General features: G+C 42.7%; 1 protein-coding gene across 1 annotated transcript in view; it reads right to left on the bottom strand.

Annotated features, from left to right (window-relative positions):
• LOC309523428 (transmembrane 9 superfamily member 2-like) overlaps positions 1-18,562 on the bottom strand; it is a 57,082-nt gene that overhangs the window by 36,866 nt on the left and 1,654 nt on the right. The window contains exons 2-6 of the mRNA XM_082207256.1: positions 12,273-12,340; positions 11,690-11,783; positions 10,061-10,188; positions 9,703-9,832; positions 5,469-5,596 (exon numbers count right to left, since the gene is read on the bottom strand). Coding sequence (XP_082063382.1) covers positions 5,469-5,596; positions 9,703-9,832; positions 10,061-10,188; positions 11,690-11,783; positions 12,273-12,340 — 548 coding nt within the window. The remainder of the gene's footprint in view (positions 1-5,468; positions 5,597-9,702; positions 9,833-10,060; positions 10,189-11,689; positions 11,784-12,272; positions 12,341-18,562) is intronic.

The following is an 18,562-nucleotide window of genomic DNA, read 5'->3' as shown; positions in this document are numbered from 1 at the left end:
AGGTATAATACAATCATTTCACAATTGTCCCCCACACTATGTTGACTAATTCAAGATGGGTAACCATACGCAACCTGAAGAAAGTGAGATCCAAAAGGATCCGCAGAATCAAGAGCAGCATTATAAGGTTAAGGGCCACTTTGCAAGTTACCAACTATCAATTTTTCCTTAAGAATATGGACATTACTATGTTATAAAGTACAAGCATCCCCTCCCACCCAGCACAACCCAAGAATACATAAGACAGCTATTGCACAACTGAGGAACCTTGAGCACCCCAGATGTGTGGGACTAGAATTCCCAACATCCCATACCATGCTGACTATAAGCACAGGAACATAATGGCCCATCCAGTCCAGTATCCTGTTCTCAGACTGGCTAGCCAGATGCCCATGGGAAGCCCAAAACAAAAACTGAAGCACAAGAGCATTTCCCCTTCCTGCATTTTCCAGCAACTGATATTCAGAAGCATACAGCCTCTGGCTGTGGAGGCAAAGGATGGATGCAACTGGAGGGCCACAAGTTCCCCATCCCTGATGTATCAGCTGCTTTGTTGTGATAATTGCAGTGGAAAAGACACTTGAGCCATTTTTTATGTTTGACAATTGAAAGCAGCCTGCGGAATTTACTTGTGAAAGAAGACTGGGAACAGACCCCAAAGCAAAGGAATATAACTTGCAATTCATTCATTCATTCATTCATTCATTTAGAAGAATCTGCAGCAAACAAAGCAATGGGAAGACATTTAAGTTACCCTGCAGCTATGAATTCAAAGGGCAGCTTTTAAAATTATTATTTCAAGTCCAGGTGAATTTTGTAATAACTTTCATGTTGTGTGAACCTAACAATTTGCAATGTGAGAAAAAAGAGGTCTGGACACCCTGAATAACCTGCAACTGACTCATTGTGCCCCAGTTACAATACCTGCCCGTGAATTAGGGCGTCCTAAACATGAAAGTATTCCCACTGAAGAGGTAAATGGGATTGAAATCTTAGGATTCCCTGACAAATAAGAGAAGTACCCACATATTAATTTCATGCAAACAACTCAGCTTAAGGTTGTTAGATAATACAGCTGGGAAAGGGTTCGTAAGATGCAACTTTCACCATCCCTGCAGACCTGCAGAAAAAGCAACACCTGTGGAGATGCTTCTGACATCAGAGAGTTGTCAGAAGGGAAGGGAAATGACCATGGTAGAATCTGGACCACGTGGCTCCTAATGCGCATTACCCATCCCTATCTGGTATGTAGTTCACACCCCTTTCCCATCATTCTGGCAAGGAGCTTCAAGACACAGGAAGCAGACCAACTAGAGGGGCAGGGAGAACAGAGCAGAGTTTAACCTAAGGAGGCTACTCTTGAGGCTGAGCCCTAGAAACAACGCTCTCTCAACAGTCCTCCAGGAGTTGTGGGTCAGCACCGACAGCCTGGGAACAGCTACTATAAGAGCTCTTTTGGACCCATTATACATTTACAGATTTCAACCCTCTCAGTTAATGTTTTGCTGCCAGTTATTTCCTTGAAATAGCTGTAAAACAAGGCTGGCCAATTTTAGTTTTATTTTTAGCCAAGCAGCACATGAAAGCGGAGGGTGTGACCACTCCACAATCTTGCACGCACATTCTCATGACACACGTACAGCCCACCCTCCTCAGCTGACACATGCAGATTGGCTGGGGGGCGGGAGGTATTGCCCCCACCACCATTTTTGATCTGATGATTGGGGTATCTGCATTCCCACCAGGGCACAGAGCTTTGCCCAACCAGCATTGCATCTAATTTATTTTTGATGCTGCTTCCAAAACTGGGGAGCCAGAACATGGTATAAGGCAGCTTTTCGTGCTCCTGGTTCAGCTTGCTCAGGATTGTCCACAATGACTGGCAAATGGTATTCCAGAATTTCGGACAGGGAGCATCCCCAGCTCAACCTGGAGACACCAGGGACTGAACATGACACCTTCTGCTTGCAAAGCACTGTCACTGAGGCATGGCCCTTTCCCAGTTTGCTGGGGTGTTGGATCAAACAATTGAATACCTCCCCACTGCTGTTTAACGCTAAGTTTCCAGAATGCAGAGCTTAAAAAAAAAAGCAATCATCATTGTGATTTGAGAAGCCTTACAAGATGCAACTCCATCCACATTTTGCCAGCAGTGCCCTCCCGCTACTTGCAGAGCAGGTTCAATGCCACTGACAGCAACACAGGAGAAACACAGGCCAGGTCAAGCTCAACTCCAAAGGAAAGGGCTAACTTTTTCACTCTAACCCATCTCCTTCCCTTGAAGCAAAGTAGATCAGTACTCTTACAAGGAACTATAGGACCACCTAATGGAGGGAGAAAAGATTGCAGGCATTGCAGGTGAAGCAACCCGTATTTTCAAGCACCTCGAACCATTCTCTTAACAAGATATCTTCAGACTACACATGGCAGCAAACATCAGTTTTGTGATAATAGATAGATAGATAAATAGATAGATAGATATTGTAGATACACACAGAGAGAATGTGTTTCAACCTCTTTTTGAGCACAAAATCTCACAGTGCCTCCCATAAAGACAAACACTAGAGAATGAGAGATGGGTAGAAACAAGGCAGTGAAAGAAAACTTAACTATGCCCCCTTGTGGAATGCATTACCCCAAAACAATTATCGCAAGCCATTCAGGAGGGCAGTGGTTCGCAAACCATTTTTTCCCCACCTGAAAATTGCTGAGACTCTTGGTGGATCACTTAATGATTTTTCTGCCTTGTTCATAATGAGCTAAAGGCTAAAGGCTGTGTGGTTTTTAATTGCATTTTCGCAGCTTCTCTTCCTTCTTATATAATGCATTTGGATGCATTCCATAGATTTCAGATTGCAATACAATAAGAGAAATAAAATAAACAATCGAAAATACCATTAAAAATCAATACATGTATTTGGTGCAACATGCTGGTTGACTGACCAAACCCAAAGAGCGCTCGCTATTGGTTCCTCATCATCCTGGAAAGAAGGGAGAAGTGGAGCGGCACAGGATTCTATGTCTTTATAAACAACTTGAACAAAGGAATTGAGGGGATGCTCATAAAACTTGCAGATAATAATAATAATAATAATAATAATAATAATAATAATAATAATAATATTTATACCCTGCCCATCTGGCTGAGTTTCCCCAGCCACTCTGGGCGGCAGATGACACCCAACTGGGAGAAGTAGCTAATGCCACAGATGAATCCCAGATTGGAGATTGGAGAAATGGGCCAAAACTAATAAAAATGAATTTCAATAATGATAAATGAGGTTCTGCACTCAGTAGGAACCAGCGACACAAATATAAGATAGGGCACACCTGGATTGCCAGTAGTACAAGTGAAATGGATCTAGGGGTTTTAGTAGACCACAAGTTTCACATGAGCCAACTATGTGATAAAGCAGCAAGACCACCCCCATCGTTCAGCCCGGACACTGAGATCCAGCGCCAAGGGCCTTCTGGCGGTTCCCTCATTGCGAGAAGTGAGGTTACAGGGAACCAGACAGAGGGCCTTCTTGGTAGTGGCACCCACCCTGTGGAATGCCCTCCCTTCAGATGTGAAGGAAATAAGCAGCTATCTTATCTTTAAAAGACATCTGAAGGCAGCCCTGTTCAGGGAAATTTTTAATATTTAATGCTGTACTGTTTTTAACACTTGACTGGGAGCCGCCCAGAGTGCTGGGGAAACTCAGCCAGATGGGCGGGGTATAAATAATTAATTATTATTATTATTAAAAAATCAAAAGCTTCTGGAACACAATGCATGATGAGATTAAAAAAAAGTTTAACCTTATGAAAAATACAGAAGCTTTTCTACTAGGGATAACAGACACAGGCATAGCAAGAGAAGATCTGAAAATATTCCTCTATGCCACAGGAGCGGCAAGGATCCTAACTGCTAAAAACTAGGAAAAAGAAACTGGCCAGCAAAAAAGGAATAAAGTGTTAGAGTATATTGAACTGGCTAGATTAACAGAGACCACACTAGAGATCACACTAGACAAGAGTTTCAAAAAACAAGGGGAAAATGCAGAGAACACTTCACAAAACAGTGCCCTAAAATACATACCTAGATTTGTTTTGATTAATGTCTGCAGGAGATTTTGTGCATATTTATTCATAAAGGACACAGTTTATAAGAAGTAAATAAGGAGGCCAGATACAGGATAAAATAAGTCTTCTATTTGGTTGTTTGTATTGTTGTATGTTATGTTCACTGTATGTTATGTTCACTTTTAATGTGTATTGGGGGGTGAAGGGTTGTGTTATGTTGTAAATAAAATTCCAGTTTAAAAAAAAAGCAGCAAGAAAAGCAAATGCTCTTCTAGGCTGCATCAACACAAGTATAGCATCCAAGTATAGAATACTGCTCTATTCTGCATTGGTTAGACCACACCTGGAGTGCTCTATCCTGTTCTGGGCACTTCAGTTTACAGATATTGACAAGCTGGGCAAACAAGATGATTGAGGGTCTGGAAACCAAGCCTTATGTATGAGAAATGGTTGAGGGAATTTGGTATGTTTAGCCTGGATAAGAAAATACTAAGAAGAGATATGATTACCATCTTCCAACATCTAAAGGACTGTCACACGGAAAACAGAGCAAGCTTGGAGGGTGGGACATAATCCAAAGGCTTCAAGCTACAAGTAAGAAGATTGCAACTAAACATCCTGGAACAATTTTCTGACAGCAACAGCTGTTGGACAGCAGCACGGTCTCCCTTGGGAGAATGTGGACTTTCCTTCTTTGGAAGTTTTTAAGCAGAGGTTGGATGGCCAGCTGTCATGGATGCTTTAGCAAAGATTGCAGGGGGTTGGCGTAGATGAACCCTGGGATCCCTTCCAGCTCTACAATTCCACAATTCTCTAATGAATGTGCTGTCTCCCACCTTCAACCACAAATCCACAGGCACAGCACAGACCACCTGAACGACATTGAGGGTCCAACAGTGGTCCACAGATCACAGTTTTAAGAACCACCACTGTATGGTAAATTCAAATCGTACATCCATTGAGCAGATGTGAACAGGACGAAGAGTGTTTCGAGTCTGCACTTCCTTAAGGACAGATTTTAACAGATTCAGTATCCAGCATAAACGGGAAAGCGAACATATATATGGGTAAAGAACAATGCAGGAACAGAAATAGTTGAATGCTCCCAAGGACCTCGCGCTGCCTCCTTAAAGCCTGAGTAGACTCTCTGAATGCAAAGGGTTGAAGGAAAAATAAATAAATGGAAAGCAGGGAACTGTGGGCTTCCCCTACTCTCCATTTCTTTATTATTCCCCACCTGCGAAAGGTCGTGACTGCATAAGAAAGCAGGTCCATGTTGCAGGCTTCTTGTACTGCTTAGCACCCCAACACCAAATAGAGCAGGTAACCAAAACGGAACTCAGTACGAATAGTATCTGCCTGTGAACTGACACGCTGTAAATTGTCAAGTGCCCAGCAGTTACCTTTTGGGTTCCAGGCGAGCCGTAACCAGGCGAGCTCCGAGCCAGTTCTCATTCTGCGCACTGTGGTACGTGATCGTAATATCAACGTGGTTGAAAAGATAGTAGGTATTCTTCTTGTTGAACTCAGACTGGGGGTGTGGGGGAGAGAAATAGAGCCATTAAATGCCTAAAAGGATTTATTATTATTTTCAGTATTATTTATTCGATTTTTTTTAAATACAGCTTAATTTTTTTAATAAAAGAGAAGAATCCCAAGAATTTTAGGAATTCACCCCTCATGGAGCTACAATTCATAGCACCCAGAACAAACTATAGTTTCCAGGATGCTTCAGAAACAGTCGTGCACTTTAAATGTGTGGTGTATCTTGTGTCTGTATCTTGTGTGGATAGATCCAACCTTTGGAGTCGCACTGAAGGTTCAAGGAAATCAGAAACAAGTTATGGAATTACAGATGCTTTTCTTGGGAGTGGAATAGGAAGCACTACCCATTTCATTCCCTGTACACACTTCTCCTCCATTCAACTGTTCAGGCTCTACTTTTTCATGCACCTCCAGCCTTACCCAATAATGCACACTGTTAATTTCCAATGCAATATGTAAAGCAGCCCTTTGTTTCTGGCATATAAAGGGTGGGCTTTGGAATAGTGGCTGCAGTTCCTCTATGAGAACAAAGGTCTTTTCCAGGCTAATGCAATAAAGCTAATGACTCTGGGAAGTCTGCTGTAGAATCTTTGGGAAGAGAAATGACAATTTCAGTTCTTAACCTGAAACTGTTCTTAACCTCAAGCACCACTTTAGCTAATGGGGCCTCCCGCTGCAGCGCAATTTCTGTTCTCACCCTGAAGCAAAGTTCTTAACCCGAGGTACTATTTCTGGGTTAGAGTCTGTAACTTGAAGCATATGTAACCTGAAGCATATGTAACCCGAGGTACCACTGTACATTATTATTATTATTATTATTATTATTATTATTACTATTATTTTAAAAACCTACTTTGGAGAATGAGTCTCTCAATCTCTGAAAACCTACCGACAAATATATTTAATTACACTCTCACTACTTGACGCTGGTTATCTACTGTTTACTTTTCATGGACGCAGCTCCAAAGCAAAGGAAATAAAAATGCACTCAACTATCCTTGCAAATTAAACTTTTAGTATACATCCGCATCAATGTGTTCCCCTGTGACCGTCATTAATTGCTTTCTTGGTCCTATGCCTTGTTAATAATAATAATAATAATAATAATAATAATAATAATAATAATATGCAATAATATCTTTATAGCCAATGAAATTTGCCACTGTACAAAGAGACATTAAGAAGCCCTTCCTTCCTGTAGATATTCCAATGCCCAGCAATACCTACTGAGAATTCTCCTGCAAGACCTGAACCATCATCGCCTAATTCTCACACTACTTCTGGGCACGTAATGCATACTCTGGGATGGGCAGAACAACACACAGGAGCAAACAACACAGCATCTGAGCTAGCCATGGAATCAAAACTGCTTTTCTATTTTCCGGCCAAACTGTTCCCAAGTGAAAGTGCTGGGAAAATGAAATGTAGCTCTGCTCAGATATTTTAGGTCAACCAGAGACACTCTGGCTGTTTTAGACAGATGTTTTAGGCATCAGTCATGTTGGCTGCAGCTGATGCCAATATCCAGAGGGCACCAGACTAGCAAAGGGTGATTTTGGTTCCATGACGGAGCGAGCTTTGAACACCTAACAGATCATCTCATTCCATATAGACCCCAACCAAACCCTGTGTTGCAGGAGAGGGAATCCTGCAGCTACCATCTTATCAGGAGGTCTGTTCTGTACCATATTGTTAATTGACCTATTATGTGGTGACGCCTACTCTTTGGGCCTTTTCCCCATTGCATATGAGACAGGTGCTGTCTCTGTTGTCTTTGAGGTGCTTGTTGAGGACTTACCTCTTTCACCAAGCCTTCTAAGTGAAGTTTTGTTATCTCAGTTGGCATCTCTGTCAGATTTGAAATTGATTTTACATTATTGTTTAACTGTATTATATGCAAAAAAATAATATTTTATATATGTAATTGTTTTACATGATTTTACAGTACAGTGGTACCTCGGTTTAAGAACAGGCCTGTTTACGAACAATTCGGTTTACGAACTCCGCAAAACTAGAAAGAGTGTCCCGGTCTGCGAACTTTACCTTGGTCTAAGAATGGAAGCCGAACAGAGGAAGGGCACCAGTGACGGGAGGCCTCATTAGGGAAAGCATGTCTTGGTTTAAGAACAGTTTCGGTTTAAGAACCGGCTACCGGAACGGATTAAGTTCGTAAACCGAGGTACTACTGTACTGTAAATTGCTTTGAGGTCCTTCATAAGAAGCAATTCTTAAATGCGATAGTAATGATCGTGATAGGAACACAGGAAACTGCCTTATACAGAATCAGACCATTGGGTCCATCTAACTCAGCACTGCCTACACTGGCTGGCAGCAGGTCACCAGGGTTTCAGGCAGCAGTCTCTACCAGCCTTACCTGGAGATATCGGGGATCGAACCTGTGACCATCTGCATGTGAAACAGATGCTCTACCAGTGAGTTATTGCCATTCCCAGCTGAGTTACAGATGCTGGTATTCTCTTGTCTACTTTCTTTTATCTTGTAATCTGTAGCCTACATTTATTTTTAATTCTCTTTAATTATAGGCTCTCATTGATTATTTAATTTTGGCTATGTTTAGAGGGCCAAAAATTGAATCAAAATCAAGAGTCAGCAAGTGATAATCAATACACAGCTGGCAACCAGTCCAAATAAACATGCTCAGACTCATCCTTCATGGCACACATTTTGTATTTCCTTCCCCCATCATATCTCTTCTTAATTGTTCAGCAGGAGTTTTTGCACGTACCAACAAGGCATGGTTCAGGCATAACATTTGCACAACCAGCTAAACCACCATTTAGTGCAGGGGTGGGGAAACTTTTTCAGTCTGAGGGCCACATGCTATCACGGGCAATATTCCAAGGGCCACATGCCAGTGGTGGGGAGGCAAACCGGATTAGTGTGGCATACACGAGGAGGAAAGAGCCGCTGTGAAGCTTGGGCGCATACAGTCCCCCTCCTACTCCACCCATGACAAGGAAGGTGATTTTTGCAGTGTGTCGTTTCGGTTTCCTAAATCTTGGCTTATCATGTAATGTAACCAAGTAACTGCAGTTTATTCCCAACTATGGTCAATGTCAAAGACAAGCCACCCATCTTGATAAACCATGATTTAGTGTGACACAAAAACACAATGCCAAGCCACAAGAATTCAAGAGCAGCTCTGCTAGATAAGACGAAAGGCCCATCTGGTCCAACATCCTGTTCTCACCAGATGTCTATGGGAAATTTGCAAGCAGGACGTGAGCACAACAGCATCCTCTCCTCCATATGTGCTCCCCAGCAGCTGGCATTCTGAGCATACTCTGGAGGTGCTATGCAGTCGTTGTGAGTAGAAGCCACTGACAGTTTTATAATCCATTAATTTAGCTAATCCCTTTTAAAAGCCATCCAAATTGGTGACCATTACAGTGGTACCTTGGGCTACAGACGCTTCAGGTTACAGACGCTTCAGGTTACAGACGCTTCAGGTTACAGACTCCGCTAACCCAGAAATAGTGCTTCAGGTTAGGAACTTTGCTTCAGGATGAGAACAGAAATCGGGCTCCGGCAGTGCGGCAGCATGAGGAGGTCCATTAGCTAAAGTGATGCTTCAGGTTAAGAACAGTTTCAGGTTAAGAACAGACCTCCAGAACGAATTAAGTACTTAACCTGAGGTTCCACTGTATTACATTTCATGGTAGAGACTGCCTTTTGCTAAGCATAGTTTAGACTTCATGCGATGGTTTGTGTTCAAAAAGTGCAAGCATGCTAAAGAGTCATACTGTTTTGCTTTCCCCTGATAATTCCCAGATGCTATCCCACACAATAGCCACTGAGGGCAGAGCAACATCCCAATCACTGTTTTCCTGTTCAGTTTTAATGCCAAGCCACTTTGTTCAAGCTCTGCTCTGCAAGCCAGCTTCATCCAATGGTTTCAAGTGGTTATTTGGTGGCCACTTCTAGACCATGGTTTGAAGGACACAGTGAGTTCAGACACTGCTCCAAGGTTTGGTGCTACATCTGAACCTTCACGGGATTCTAAAATATGCCAGAGGTCTATATCTAATACCTTATCAGAAAACATTAAGGAAATGCACCCTGACCACTTACATTTATAGTGCAGGAATCTTTAGCTCTGCCATCTGAAGCCACGAAGCATCCAACTGGAAATCCTGGATTACAGAATTTATGTAATTCTCCAAAATCGTAACACCAAGTCACTGGCATGTTATCGATAATCCTACACAAGAAAAATTGCAAGCAGATAATTCTGTTAAGAGTCAGAAACGCCCTTGAGTTTATTGGCACATTTGCTTTAAAAATGCATTTTAGAATTGCATGTGAATTACTTCGCTCTCTTTTATGAAGTCAGTACTGGACAAAATTTGGGGTATCTTTCAAATCTCGATAGACAATTTCCATTCCTTCCTTCCATAGACAGTTGATTTCACAGAATGTATGGACTCACCAGTGATGCTGGTAATTCAACCGCATTCCTTTCTTCAAGAATTCCAGCTTGTTTTTGTCATTTGTATTCTCCGGGTCATAAGACTTCATACAAGCCACTTGGCATTGTTGGTTTTTCTTAAATGTAAACTGATATAAGCATAGAAGTGTTTTAACATTTTTACTCCATGCAGCTGGAAATGACACATTTTCTTTCCTTCAAAATTACACTTTTGTAATCATCATTAGCCCAACCCTTAACTTGAAAGCCGCCATTTAACATCTAAACACCTTTATGAATTTTGTGCAGTTTTATTTTCTCTTCAGTGCTCCCAGATTGAAATCTCTTCCCTCCTCCTGCTCCCCCAAACAAACCCCTGTGCAAATTCCAGGTGCAATGCATGCAACCATATAGGTATTTTCAGAGAATCCTTGCTTTCCCTTTCAAAAGCAAGTTTTCAATCCCTAAGCTAAAAAATGAAAACACAAAATTAACTGATTTTTTTTAATACAATTGGAAGGCCATTGAAGTTACCCCATAACAAAAAATTCTCTGGGGAGGATACAAATACCGTAATTTACGCCCTATAGGACGCACTTTTCCCCCTCCAAAAATGAAGGGGAAATGTGTGTGCGTCCTATGGGGCGGATGAAAGCTTTCACTGAAGCCTGGAGAGCGAGAGGGGTCGGTGCGCACTGACCCCTCTCGCTCTCCAGGCTTCAGGAGAGCCCCAGCGCCAGCACTGCAAGCTTGGGGGACAGCAGGGAGGCGCAGCGCGTCTTCCCGCTGTCCCCGGACCTGGTCTGAAGGCTGGCGGCGGGGAGAAGAGCGCTTCTCCCCACTGCCGGCCCCGCAAGCTCCGGGGACAGCGGGGAGGCGCAGCACGCCTTCCCGCTGTCCCCGGACCTGGTCTGAAGGCTGGCGGCGGGGAGAAGAGCACTTCTCCCCACTGCCGGCCCCATAAGCACCTGGGGGGGGAATAAAATTTTTTTTCTTTATTTTCCCACAAAACAACTTGGTGTGTCCTATGGGCCAGTGCGTCCTATGGGGCGAAAAATATGGTAAATACTTTTAAAAAAAGTTTTAAACACAAAATGAGGGGCATAAAGCCACATCTAAAGCTACTCAAAGTACAACAAGTAAAATTATTATTATTATTATTATTATTATTATTATTATTATTATTATTATTATTATTTATGTGTACCCCACCCATCTTGCTGGGTTTCCCCAGCCACTCTGCGTGGCTTCCAACAAAGATCAAAAATACACAAAAATGTCACACATTAAAAGCTTCCCTAAACAGGGCTGCCTTCGGATGTCTTCTGAATGTCAAGTAGTTGTTTATCACTTTGACATCTGATGGGAGGGCATTCCACAGGGCAGGTGCCACTACCGACAAGGCCCTCTGCCTGGTTCCCTGTAGCTTTGCTTCTCGCAATGAGGGAACTGCCAGAAGGCCCTCGGCTTCAAGAAAACGGCTTCAGGAAAAAACGGGGGGTGGGGAACTGGTTTTTTCCCCATTTTTCTGGGTCTTTTCCAGGCCTTCCCATCTCTACTACAGACCAAAACAAACAAACCTTCAGCATTTAGCCACACACACACCACACACACAGAGTCATCCAAATCATACTGAAAAGTTGCATGAACCTTGTAGGGCGATGATGCTATTCGCTCTCCAAACAAGACTTGTCCAAGATTTTCTGAAGGCCTTTTTTCTTCTGCATCTTGACAAAAGTCAAAACTATGAACAAACAAAGAAGAAGAAGGTTGTTTCCGCTTTGCATTACAAGAGTTGCACTTATAACTAGGTTCTAATCTAAATCAAGCATGTGGTGTTGTGTTCTTTGACTACACCTCTCATCATCCCAGACTACTGGCTATGCTGGCTGGGAAAGATGGCAATTGGAGGCTTCAGGTTCCATGTCCTTGCTCTAAGCATTTTTCAACTGGTAGATTATGTTGTAGATACAACACAAAACATGGCTTTCATTCATTATAGTTCTAATGCCACTCATAAACCACTGTTTGTCAGATGGTGTTGGCTAGACCCCTAAATCATCTCAAAGCCAATTCTGCCTCTATCATTTACCTGTGAAAACTATTCCAAAGAAGTTTTACCATTCAGTTAGCAATCATCTGAACACTCTGAAAATTAGATGACACTTTGCTTAAACAAACATTTTAATGGGGAAATGCAAACATTTGCTTAATGGTATCTGGGTATACTTACGCATCATATTCATATGGTAGAACTGATTCAACCGAGTCCAGTCTGTTCACAAACAGCTCTATTTTTGACTAGAAGAACAGAAAAGCTGATTTAGACACTTCGAGTTGAATGTAATAATCCAAGACAGAATTTTTTAAAAGTTATTAAAGAACATTAAAGCATTCTCCACACTTAACAGTTCTAAAGAAGTTATCCCAACACTGTAATCCTAAGCATGTTTACTCAGAAGTAAATCCCACTGAGTTCAATGACTCCTACTCACTAATAAGTGTACTCAGGATTTCTGCACAATGCTGTTATTCTAAGCAGGTTTAATAGGAAGCAAATCCTATTGGAATCAGTGGATTTTCTGCCCAATAAATACAGTTAGATCAGACAGTAAATTTAATTACTTCTGTGTGCAATCACAATGAGACATCCTGCAGATAGCATCCTTTCAGGAGGGCTATTCTGTGCAATGTCAGTCAGGCCTTTAGTGTGGTGGCACCTCCCCTTTTGGAACTCGCTCCCATTACATCTCAGACAGGCACTTTCTCTATTGCTTTTTCGGCACCTACTTGCCTCTTCAAACAAGCCTTCCAAGTGGAGGCTGTTATCCCAGTCAGTGCCTATACTGAATCTGAAATAGTTTTTATATAATGCAACTGCTTTATATATTGCTGCAAAAGTTGGATGCCACCACCCCTCACTCTCAGCTGAGTGATAGCAAGATTCCAGGAGGTTCCAAGAACTCATACAGGATCTGTGTTCCTTTGAGAATCAAGACACAGCACAGGCTGTCTTGGCTTTAAAAAATATGACTTATTCACATATTTACACCCATGTTTAGTTGGAGGGAGTCCAGACCTTACAGTTTCTTCTTTTACTTATTTGGCAATCACTCCTTAGCCAAGTAAGATTGTCTTCCATGAATACAATCTTAACAGTGAGCCCATAACTGACTGTGGAGGCCAATTCTGGATACACACGTCCTTCCACAGTGGGGACATAGGTTTCCAGGCAGGAGTTGATCACGGTGATGATTTGCCAAACATGCCTTCCTCTAAGCACATTTCTCCCTTTCATCCTGAGTTCAAGCATCTTCAAAGTCCATGACATCTTTGGTAAAGGCTGTTCTCCAGCTGGAACACTTGTAGGCCAGTGTTTCCCAATTTTCAGTATTTATACTACATTTTTTTAGATTTCCGTTGAGAGAGTTTTTAAACCTCTTTTGTTGACCACCAGCATTGTGCTTTCCATTTTTAAGTTTGGAATAGAGTACTGTAGTTGCTTTGGAAAATGATAATCAGGCATCCAAACAACATGACCAGTCCAACAAAAAAGCAATGTTGAAAAATCATTGCTTCAACACTGGTGATCTTTGCTTCTTCCAGTACACTGATATTCGTTTGCCTGTCTTCCCAAGTGATGTGTAAAAATTTTCAGAGACACCGTTGATGGAATCTTTTTGAGGAGTTGGAGATGGCATTTATAAGTGGTCCATTTTTCACAAGCATACAGTAGTACAATAGCTTTGTAAACAAGCATTTTGGTTTCCCTGCAAATGTCCTGATCATCAAACACTCTGCACTTCAATCAGGAGAAAGCGGTGCTTGGCTTATCCCCAGCTAGCTGGGCTTGTGATCCTAAAATGCTTGACTTTTTAATTACTCAAACCTTGCTTCCTTTATGAACTTATGAGTTTGCTCAAATTCTAGCTCTTTACTGCATCTAGAGCAGGGGTCAGCAAACTATCAGCAGGGGGCCGGTGCACTGTCCCTGAGACCTTGTGGGAGTCAAGACTATATGGGGGGGGTGAATGAATTCCTATGCCCCACAAATAACCCAGAGATGCATTTTAAATAAATGGAAACATTCTACTCATGTAAAACACGCTGATTCCCAGACCACCCACGGGCCAGATCTGGCCCCTGGGTCTTAATTTGCCTACCCATGATCTATTCTAGAGATTCTGGCAAGTCTCCCCCTCAACCAAACTCATAGCAACATGTTCTTACCACATTGTGAAACCACTTTGAGATGTTTCACAGGAAGCAACTGATAAATAAAATAACAATAGCAATAATAACAACAGAGCTGTGTGAGGTAAATTAGGTTCAGAAAAGGGCAACCAAGAGCAATTCCCCTATGAAGAGAAGGTGACTTTTGCGACTTTTTAGCTTAGAGAAAAGGCAAGAGCTGACATGATTGACGTGTATAAAATTATGAGTGGCATAGAGCAGTGATGTCCAACTTGTCAGCCGCAATCGACAGGTAGATCCCCGGGTGATAGCGGTCGATCGCAGGATCCTTTTTGATTGCGGGATTAAAAGCAATGTATAATGAATGTTTCCATCCCCGCCCCGCCCCCCGCTCTGTCCCTACGTCATGTCATAAGTGTGATCCTTTTTAGTCTTCTTCCAACGTTAGTTGGCTTTATTGTTTTGTGCAGTTGTTAGTGTCGTAGTTAATGGTTAACCTTCCCCCCCCCCTTTAAAAAAGCTCAACAACTTTTGCTTCTCTCAGTTTTTTTTATACTGGGAGTAGATCGCAGTCTCTCGGGAGCTGGATGTGCCTGGCATAGAAGACGTAGCTAGACTTTCTTCCTCTCTCATAACACTGAAAGTCGGAAGATTCGGGAAAGAAAAAATGCTTCTTCACGCAGCACGGAGCTAAACTATGGAACTCGGCAGCGATGGCCTCCAACTTGGAAGGCAATAAAAGAGGATTGGACAAATTCAGGATAAGTCTATCAGTTGCTCCACCCCCACAGTTGGAGGTAATAATTAATTATTCCAGATTCCAGTTGCTAGAAACCACAAGGGGGGAGACTGCTCTTGTACTCGGGTCCTGAGCTTCCCACAGGCATCTGGATGCAGGACTAGATAGGACATTAGCAGGCTGTTCTTATTTTATGCAATCCCAACCATTAGGTGCACCGACTAGGAGAGGTTAGGTCCTACCTGCTTCCCACGCCTGGATGAGATATACAGTGGTACCTCGGGTTAAGTACTTAATTCATTCCAGAGGTCCGTTCTTAACCTGAAACTGTTCTTAACCTGAAGCACCACTTTAGCTAATGGGGCCTCCCACTGCCGCCACACCGCCAGAGCACGATTTCTGTTCTCATCCTGAAGCAAAGTTCTTAACCCAAGGTAAAATTTCTGGGTTAGCGGAGTCTGAAACCTGAAGCGTCTGAAACCTGACGCGTATGTAACCCGAGGTACCACTGTATAGCCAACTGAATGTCAAAAGCGGGTAGGGCAGTATACCTAGGTGGAGTGGCAATTAAATTTGAATACATACTTTTTTTCTCAGAGCAAGACAGAGGAATAGGGCTGTACAGAGGGAATGGGAGATGCCCTGTTTGGTTGGAATAGAGCTTCCCTAAGCCTGAACTACTGTGGGTGTGACATAACATAGATCTATTCAAGGTCAGTGGGTGGATCAGGGGAAGACAGGAAATGAGTCATTGTGGCGCAATAAATTTGAACGTTGAAGTAGGAAAACAGGGTTTACACAGGGGTAAAGCCTTAAGCAGATACCACCATCTTAATTATTTGCCTCAGCACTATTCCACCTTGTAACTCTCACTTATAGATCTGAAGGTTGCAACAGCAACCTGACACACAACCAACACAGGTGAACGTTAGCAGGAAAACAAATTCCCTGTTGTGGAGATAAAAGAAATGAGGGAATTTCTCTTGCTCTATTACTAATTGCTAGGCCAGAGACGATGAACCTTTTCAACCAAAGAGCCTCCCAGGAGTCAAAGACAAGTGGAAACAGAACTAAGAGGGGGCAGAATAATGCATGCAAATTTTACCTTCCATCCAGGCAAGCAAGATACCCCAGGCAGGCAAAAACACTCAAAAGAATGAAGCACGGCTACTGGGGAGTGTGGCCTGGAGGGTCTCAAGGGCCAGGTGCACAGGCCTGGAGGGCCACATTTGGTATCTAGGTCTGATGTTCCCACTTACTCCACGCTAGGCCACTGAAGGTGCAAAAGGAGTCACAGAAGCAAGTGGTAGCTCTAAGGGCCTTAGGACAGTCTAAATCATTTAGCCTGACCCATTTCATGGAGTTGTTTCAAGGACACATTATATTCATATATCTTATATTTATATACTTAGAAAAAATCATGGCAAACTTCTTCTCAGAGTATAAAGGAAAGAAGACATACAAGTGGCAGCCAATGATTTCATTTACCGTAGATTCCGGCGTATTAGGCGACTGGGCGTATAAAACGACCGCCCAAACTGGCAGCTGCCAATTGGGGGGGGGGGTTGCCTTATACGCTTTGGCAGCTTCACTGGGCAGCGGCAGTGGTCGGCGGGCTCCGCACCAGGATGAAGCTGCCTAGCGATGCTAGGCCGGCTTCGCTGGGTGGCTGCCTCCCGGCGCAGAGCAGAGCCCGCCGCCCACTGCTGCTGCCCAGTGAAGCTGCTGCCACCGCAGCAGCAGTCGGTGGCAGGCTCCGTGCCGGGAGGAAGCCACCCAGCGAAGCCAGCTTAGCATCGCTGGGCAGCTTTGCCGGGCAGCTTCATCTCGGCGTGGATCCCGCCACTCACTGCAGCCATACCCGGCGTATAAGACGACCCCCGACTTTTTAACCTCTTTTCCGGGGTTAAAAGGTCGGGGTTAAAAGGGACGCGGGTGGCGCTGTGGGTTAAAGCCTCAGCGCCTAGGGCTTGCCGATCGAAAGGTCGGCAGTTCGAATCCCCGCGGCGGGGTGCGCTCCCGTCGTTCGGTCCCAGCGCCTGCCAACCTAGCAGTTCGAAAGCACCCTCGGGTGCAAGTAGATAAATAGGTACCGCTTACCAGCGGGAAGGTAAACGGCGTTCCGTGTGCTGCGCTGGCTCGCCAGATGCAGCTTTGTCACGCTGGCCACGTGACCCGGAAGTGTCTCCGGACAGCGCTGGCCCCCGGCCAATAGATGTGAGATGGGCGCACAAACCCCAGAGTCTGTCAAGACTGGCCCGTTCGGGCAGGGGTATCTTTACCTTTACCTTTATATGTCAGAATCTACAGTAAATTCCATATTCTGAAGAATATTTTGGAAAACAAAACTATGTCCGCTCTGCCACTACATTGTACAGAAAATATTGGGACAGTGTACAACGTTAAAACATAGAACACAATCTTTTTTTAAAAAGCAGATAACCATTTGAGGAAACTGGCTAATAAAAAAATAAAAACTGAAGAGCTGCAAAGGCCTGCTGGCTCTATACGTACTGGTACATACATACATACATATCTGGTTTCAAACGATTTTACTTTGGGGGGGGGAATGGGTAATAAAGCATCAGGGTGGATTTGATTTAAATTCAAATCGATTTAAATCACAATTTAAATCACTAGTCAGTAAGACTTGGTTTAAATAATTTTTTTTACAGAAAGACTCATTCTTGCTGGTATAATCTTAATATTTACAACCAGATGAAGGTTTCATTTTTAAAATAATAAATTTTCAGAGTAGTTTTTACAGTTATATCAAAAATTTGATTTGGTTATACTATTAGAAATACATAGACAGATAGTTATGAAATTATTGTGAGGCTTAAAATGTTAATATCTGGACAACTTTTCTGCCTTACTTTATTGGAAGGAAAAAAATAATTTTCTTAATAATAATTTAAACAATTTATTTAACTAAAACAATAACATTACAGCATATGTACAGTGGTGCCCCGCAAGACGAATGCCTCGCAAGATGGAAAACTCGCTAGATGAAAGAGTTTTCCATTTTGGAGGTGCTTCGCAAGACGAATTTCCTATGGGCTTGCTTCACAAGACGACAATGTCTTGCGAGTTCCTGCTGTTTTTTTTTTCCTCCCCCCCCTTTTTCTAAGCCGCTAAGCCGCTTATCAGCTGATCCGATCAGCAGATAAGCCGCTAAAAGCCGCTAATAGCGCTAATCCGTCAATGGGCTTGCTTCGCAAGACGAAAAAACCGCTAGACGAAGAGAATCACAGAACGGATTCTTTTCGTCTTGCGAGGCACCACTGTATCCATGTTTTATAACTGATGTGGTTAAACAATTTTTTTTATTTTAAAAAAAACCTCAGGCTGAGTTTTAGCACACATGAAAAACTTAAAACAAATCCGTATTTCCTGATAAATAGCCTTTGAACTATAATGTACCTTAAATAGAAAACTATCTATAGAAAGATTTTTCCTCCAAAAGCATTTTATTTTAAAAATCCGATTTAAATTTTAAAAAATCCAATTTAAATAAAAAACAACCATTTAAATAAAAAAAATCCAATTTAAAATTTAAAAATCAGATTTTTTTAAAAAAGCATTGATTC

This window comes from Podarcis vaucheri, assembly GCF_965113315.1.
Source record: "Podarcis vaucheri genome assembly, chromosome: Z".
NCBI lineage: Eukaryota > Metazoa > Chordata > Lepidosauria > Squamata > Lacertidae > Podarcis > Podarcis vaucheri.
The sequence above is the reverse complement of the archived record's forward strand: the minus strand, read 5'-3'. Positions and strand labels throughout refer to the sequence as shown.